At 33.0% G+C, this 7,799-nt stretch overlaps 1 protein-coding gene across 1 annotated transcript; it reads left to right on the top strand.

Moving 5' to 3' along the window:
• The first annotated feature begins 1,152 nt into the window (after positions 1 to 1,152).
• LOC122600233 (F-box/LRR-repeat protein At4g29420) lies at positions 1,153 to 4,265 on the top strand. Its single transcript, XM_043772917.1, has 2 exons — positions 1,153 to 1,644; positions 3,073 to 4,265. Exons 1-2 carry the CDS (start codon positions 1,185 to 1,187, stop codon positions 3,972 to 3,974), a joined length of 1,362 nt encoding a protein of 453 aa, XP_043628852.1. The 5' UTR covers positions 1,153 to 1,184; the 3' UTR covers positions 3,975 to 4,265.
• The last annotated feature ends 3,534 nt before the right edge of the window (positions 4,266 to 7,799 follow it).

The raw sequence follows: 7,799 nt of genomic DNA, 5'->3' as shown, positions 1-7,799 counted from the left end.
TGTGTGTGATTTCTTATGGTAATTCGACCCAACAAAAACTTATTGATTGCTAAAACTTGCGAACTCATCAACATTTGTGTTAACGTTTTTGATTATCTTTTTAGGTGCACAAGTGAATCAAGTTAGAGGTGGCTAAGGAGAGTAACATGGTGACCATGTAGGAGACTCAGAGCTTAGGATTCGTTGCTGCTTTAACCATTTATCTTATGTTCCTTTTATGATTAGACCATGACATTATGTCTACTATCCCCTGTGTGGGAGTTAATTTATGCCAGTACTCATCATTGGATTAATGTAGAATGACCATATTATTTTAGTTAAAATCGTTTATCTTATGAAATCAAGTAGTTACTTTATGTAACATCCATGTGCATGTATGCTTATCGTTGCATTCCATGTTTTCGCTTTGTTGGGGACTGGGGTGTGACAATTCTCTCTATTCTCATGTAGGGTATCCAGCTCTTCCAACACAACCATGGCGAGATGTGTGTCATTGTTCTTAATATGATACTAAATAATATATCGTAGCCAAATCACGTATTTTGTTACACAAGAAAGTTTTTGTTTTCAGTTTTGAAAATGTATGATATGCAGTAAATGTAACAAAAGAAAAAACCCAAGAAGATGATCTTGAATTGAGGTACCAATTTAATGGGGCATTAAAGATTGATGGATCAGAGGTTGTGAGAGGCTTTGTTTAGTGACTCCGAAGTGAGACGACAACGAGTTATGTCAATTGAATTGCTGAGTTGACTTAGTATTTCGACAAATAAAGTTTCTGGGAGCTTAATTTATGACCGAAGAATACTATCGGAGTTACTGAGATTGTCATCATTTCAACCTCCTCCAAACTAAAATAATTATTTTACTCCCACTAAGTTTTATCCATTAATAATCATTAATCATGTTATTTATCAAATACTAATTTACTTATAAACCCTTATAAATACAAATTTTACACATTATAGATATTTGTAAGCTGTCAAGTTAGTCCAACGTTTATCATTTTTTTTGCTAAAACAAAAAGTGGTAACAATTAATTGAACTCAAAACATGAGGTAGTTAAACTAAAACATATAACATCCAGTCACAAAGACACTTAAAATCCCATATATATATTCATTTTGTTTTTTTCTTTGACTTTTTTCACACCAGTGTTGTTGTGTGTGTTTTTCATCCCAACAATGGACAAACTCCCAGAATCTTTACTAATAGAAATACTGAGTCGACTCGGTGACTCAGCCGACGTAGCTCGATGCCGAGTCACCTCAAAAACAATAAATTCAATATACCCAGAACTCCGATCAATCAATCTTCAATGCTCATTAACAAGATACATCAATTCCAGATCTTCAAAAACCAATAGTAATAATAATAATACACCTTTTAAGAGAATATTCTTGAATCTTGTATCGAATTTGAGAGTTATTGAATCGGTATGGTTGGGGACTGATAGGCCTCTCAGGGATGTGTCGTATGATGACGTGGAGGATGAGGCTGATGACCTGTATCTCACCGATGATGTTTTTGTTAAGGAATGGATTGGTAAGGTTTCCGAATCGTTGAATTCGCTTTCGATATCGGATTTTTGGGTTCAGTCTTGTTGGCGTCGGTCCAATCTCTTGCCGCTTGTTTCTACCCATTGTAAGTTTTTCAAATTATTAGCAAAAAATGTTATATTCATGTTTTTTTTTTCTTTGCGGAAAATGGTTCCAAATTGTCAAATTACGATTAAGGTTTTTTTAGTTAGTGATTTGATATATAGAAAGAAACTTAAGAAACAATAATAAGAGAGATATTTGTGTTTTTCCCTTTCCCGACATTGGTATCATATTTCAAGGTAAAAACATAAGTAAACGGACTTGTAGTTGAAGGTTTATTAGTGGGCTCATGTTACACACCAATTTGTCGCATCATCATCATCTTCGTTTTTTTTTTGGATATTATATAGATGTATACATATGTCATGTGATCCCTTTATCAAGTACTCCGTAATCCATTGTTTTCTGAAACTTTCTATTTTGTTGATATACTAGTTATATAAGCCGCCATGCTGTCCTAATCCTAATTGGCCATACAGATAATAAAGACACACAGTTAGTTGGATGTACGTATCTATGTGCATTTGGAAAATGATGGATTTTTTTTAGCTATTGAAGTACATGATATTCGACCGTATTAAAGTCTTGGTACACAGTAGTAAATTGTTAAAATGTTCCTAATTGCTGTTGTTAATAATAGGCTACTATCCTAGGAGAAATTATTAGGCTACTATGATACTATCCTAGGAGAAATTATTGATATTAGCTGTGTTATTCTTTATCTTTGTATGCTTGGACTATTTTTAGCGACCTTAGAAACTTCAAACTTAGATGAACCGAAGGTGTCGAAATTGGTTTACTCGGATGAAATATTAGCTCCAACTAATGTTGGTCATAACTGTCAGCGTTTGAGTTTGTGCCTGGCGCTTGTTTATGTTTGTCTTCTCCAAAACCCATAACCTCTTGATGAATTAATGTTATATTCATGTTTTTTTAATTGTCAAATTACGAGTAAGGTTTATTTAGCTAGTGATTTGATTTATAGAAAGAAAGGTAAGAAACAATAATAAGAGAGATTAAGGGTAATTGGTGAGGTTCAAACGACTTATATTGTACGAATGCAATTATACTGACTGTGACGATGCGAGTTTCTGCTTATCAATAGTTGTCCCAACCAAGTCTGTTGATGATTTAAAATAAGGTGATATTTGTGTTTTTCCCTTTCCCGACATTGTTGTCAAATTTCAAGGTAGAAACATAAGTAAACGGAGTTGTAGTTAAGGGTTTATTAGTGGGCTCATGTCACACACTTGGATACACAGTTACTTGGATGTATATATGTGCACTTGGCGGTTATGCTTAAAGAATGAGGGGTTGGTAGTTTATTTAGCTGATGTATGATATTCAACCGTATTAAAGTCTTGGTCCTAATTCCAAATGTTCCTAATTGCCGTTGTTAGTTATATTTGAAGTTTTCTTCAGCTTGTTTATTTTAGCTGGGATTTCAAAATTTCGTTTTTCGCTGACGCAGGTCACAATCTTGTTAAATTAGAGGTGAAGAATGCATGGATGTCGGTGGAGAATTTGTATCCAATGCCAAAGCTAACAAGTTTGACACTGGAATTTATAAGATTAGATGATGAGGACCTAAACGAGTTGAATAAGTGCTTCCCTAATCTTCAAGTTCTTAACTTGATAGGCGTTGGGGGATTTAAACTTCCTAAGATCCATCTTCTCAACCTGAAAACATGTCACTGGACTGTATCTAATGCTCCATCGTCTTTGACCATAATCACGCCTAATCTTGTTACCCTCAGACTTGAATGTATAAGTCCAACTGAACTTTATGTTGAAGCTCCTATGTTATCTCACTTCCATCTTGCCCTTGATCAAGCCGATAAATTTGTTGTCAAAAAGTTTGAAAGTTTGAAAACTCTTGGGCTTGAGTCTTTATATATTGGCTCCTTGATTTATAAGTTCCCAGTTACAAAAAATGTGGTAAACCTTACGGTGAATTCACGGAATTGGGTTACAGGAGGTGCTGGCCATTCCGTATTTACCCTGGAGAAGGTGTTCACTGTTTTTCCAAACTTGAGGTCTCTTTGCGTTAAATCAAGTGCTTGGTCGGAATTGGAGGCATGTTACAACCCGTTAGGTTGGGAGGCTTTTGATGGAATGAAAGGATTTAAAACATTTTGTGCATATTTGTTACTGGTTGACCCATCGTTGACTTTCTCATCTGTTGCTTGTGTGTTGGACCAATGCACTGGGTTGTCAGAAGTCTCATTACTTATCCACCGTGATGTTGTTGGTAATGTATCCAGGAGTTTTATCTCTAGGTGCATGGCTCGATGGCCTGAAGTGAAGTGGAGGTGGGGCATGTGGAGAGAAGGAATTGAAGATTCTTGGATAAGCGATGCTATGCATATATAGCTAAACACCACAAATCGATCATATGTATATTGCATTCTTAAGGGGGTTAGAAGAGCAACAGATGTTTCAGAACTCATGGGGTTTAAACCTGTGAAGAGATGTACTAAATCAGCTGGAAGCCATGGATGGTGTATATAAGCGTCCAAGTAAGTTATGAATAAATTCTATTAAACTTTGATTGTTTTTGCATCATAGGGCGTTGTAAATATGATTGTATGTATTTTGATGTATATGCGGGTTCAGATGATATAAATTTGATAATAAAGTTGTACTCGATGATGATACTAGCTAGTGTGTTTATAGATTGTTTCTTAGTTAGCTTTTCAGAATTTAGACCACCGCTTTTGAGAAGAGGTGATACAAATGAGAGTCTGAGTAACAGTGTGATTTTTGTTCTATTAATTAGTAGGCGGATATAGTTTAATCTTAAGTGGCGGAGTACATGCAAAAAATGGCCTAACAGAGATGTTATGTGTGTTTTAAGATTTGGATTTTGATTAAGGTTTCAGCGTGTTTGGGAATTATAGACATCCAACAAAATTACAGAGCAAGATCAAAAAAAGGAAAATGCACTTAGGAATTCACCTAACATGCATATAAAAATTGTATCTTTTCATATTGGAAGTCCACTTTTAAAATTTATGATAAATGTACAACTATTTAATACAAATTTATGATAAATGTACAACTATTTAATATACAAATTTATGATAAGTGTACAACTATTTAATATATGAAAACCCTTAGTCCTCCATTTAACAAAACTCAATCAAATAATATATTTCCGTTCTATACGAACAAAACACAACCACCAAACCATCATCAACTACCCCACTGAGTTTCCAAAAAACTCAACTCCATTTATATCAAACAAACAATTATTTATTATCGATCAATAAAATCGAAGAAAACGATGATGGCAATGGACGTTGGAATAAAGGTGATACATGAAAGGTATTACATACAGGGCTGGCCCTGCATACGGGCAGGCTGGGCGACAGCCCTGAGCAGAATGTAATTAGGGGCATAAGTTTTTGAGGTCCATCAAAACTAGATATGAACATGTTTCAAAATCTAGAGTTGTTATTAAACAAATTTCGGATTATCAGTATAACTAAACAATGGTTTATAATATATAAATATGTTTGATTTTGTTACGGTGAAGTTTAAAATGAAAATTGAACTTGAGTTTGTGTTTCAATGGAGGTTTCTTAGATGGGTTTGGCGAAGAACAAGACGCACAGTACAATTTTCGTTTCTCTCTCCCTCTTTTCTTTCTTTTTTTCTAAAACCCTTTATGATAGCCAAAAAGTTAATATTAGTCCCTAAACCATGTGACTCTCTTATTGAAGAAAACAGAGCTATTTTACATTTTTACTAGCCCATATTTGATATTTCCAATTTATGCATTGTTCCGTATTTTAGGCTACTGATGATTTATTTCACTTATAATTTTTCTTTTTCATTCTCATGATTTGTCTATTAATAAAGGATTTGATGTTGTAAGACTATTGTCAACATGTTATTACATGTTTAATAAATTATGATTAAAAAAATCTAATACTTGATAATCAAAAGGTTATAATTAATTATTATACTAATTATGCATTCCGATAACAATCTTAATGATTGTTTTGGCTTTAAAATCCATTAAATGATAACTATATTATTTTTAATTAAACTATGATGGTTTGTCTATTACAAGATAATAAATGTTATTCTTTTTTTTTTTTATCAAAATGACACAAAGACAACATCTTAGGTGATTGTAATGTGAAACTTTTTCTCAAAGTTGTAAGTTTGTATTTCATAAAAACTAACGTATAGATGAGCTTCTCAGTTTGACAATGTTATAAACACTTAGTCGTCCGCCTACAAACTTTTATTTGGGCAAATTATAGTTATCAAGCCCTGAGCATCAGATAACTCAGGACCGGCCTTGATTACATATCAAATGGATAAGCTCATCACCAATGTATCATAATAACAAAATTATTGTTTTTAAGTTGGGTCTTATCGTTACAGTTAGTAAGACCGAGGTCTTAAAGAAATTTTTTTACGGTTTTAAGTGGCTATAACTTTTTGTGTATATTTCCGGTAGAACCCGAAAATAGATAATGATAGCATGAGATTCGACGTTTCGAAAGACACAAAGACATATTGGAAATGAGTGTGCTTTAGTGCGTCAAGTATGACTCCCAAAACAACCCATTGGAGTTGTTTGATAGAGTTTCAAATGAGTTTAAAAAGGTCAAAATGTATTGTATACGTATGAAGTCATAAGAATATTTATGTATATGTTATTAAACGGGTTCAAATTTTTTTTATCATTTTCAGGTCGGGTCTTACCGTTTTAAGGCAACAAACCAAAAAAACAAAACGTTAGAATTAGTAAGTTATAGAAATGGTTTTTTGCAGTTTTCTAGTGACTGTAACTTTTTATGTATACTTTTTTCCAGTAAAACCTCAAAATATCTAATGGTAGCATGGGATTATTCAAAGACATTGGACTTATTAGAAGCAGATGTGTTTTAGTAGATCAAAATGAGTGCTTAAACAACTCGTTGTAGCTGTTTGTTGGATTTCTAAAATATAAAAAAGGTCGAAATCTATTGTATACGTAAGTAGTCGTAAGAATACTTGTGTCTATTGTACACGTAAATAGTCGTAAGAATACTTGTGTCTATATATGTTATTTAACAGTGTAAGTAAACTCATACCATGCCAAGGCAACTAACCAGAAAGTAAAAAATCTAGAATTAGTATTTGATCTTATAGATATGGTTTTTTACTATAGTTTAAGCAGCAATAACTTTTTGTGTATAATGTTTCAGTAAAATATGAAAATGTGTAGAGACAGGCTGACAGCTTGGGATAAGATCTTTTAAAAGACATAAGACTTACTGGAAGAGGGAGTACCGTTCAAAAAATTCTACCAGGAATAGATTCTGTTGTAAGAGTAGAGGATGTTTGAAAAATTCAGCAATTTTTTATTATCTGTTGAAATTGTTTATAGGAGGGAACGCAATCCCAGTAATGGCTTCTAGAGCTATTGATGTTAATTATATACATGAAATCTATGATGAAAGGTATTGTGCTCTTTATTACATTCTAATTTTGCATTCTAATGTACAGATTTATGGTCATCCCAAAGTGGTGCAGTTTCACTTCTAAGGTGAAAGTCAATAAATTTTGACTCATGTCAGTGTGGAAACTTTAAATTCATAATACATATAGTTATTGGGTTGAACATGTAATAGGTAGATTAGAAAGCAAAATGTTATTGTTAGATATTTAAAGCTATTATTCACGTGGATGTAAGTATATAATGCTCTTTTTGGTTTAACTTTTATATTGTATTCCTCATTTAGGTGCCTGATATAATTAATGGATGATACATATGTCATTGTTGAATTTGACAGTGGGGTGAAAGGAATGTTTGGTCTCTGTATGTTTGTTGAAGGAAGTAAAAGGAAAAAGAAATTGTGGTTACTACTCAAATTGAGAAGGTATGTTGATCATAAAATTGGAGGAGCAGTTTACATCTTTGCAGCCCTCTTTGGCTCAACCTTATCGAATAAATGTCGTTGAAGATGTTGCAAGCCACAACACAAAAGAATTTAGTTTTATGATTAATTTTTTCCAAGAGATATGTGAACTTTTATATCCGTTTGTGGTTTTTGTTTACATGTATTATTTACAGATCAATCAGTTGCAGGAGAAAACTAATACTTATTGATAATTACTGAATGAAATGAGGCTGGATATTCTTGTTCATCCATCAAACTTATAATTTGCTAATGTAAGTAGATTAACCAGCGATTA

This window comes from Erigeron canadensis, chromosome 5 (assembly GCF_010389155.1).
Source record: "Erigeron canadensis isolate Cc75 chromosome 5, C_canadensis_v1, whole genome shotgun sequence".
Lineage (NCBI taxonomy): Eukaryota > Viridiplantae > Streptophyta > Magnoliopsida > Asterales > Asteraceae > Erigeron > Erigeron canadensis.
This window is presented reverse-complemented; position numbering and strand designations above follow the sequence as displayed.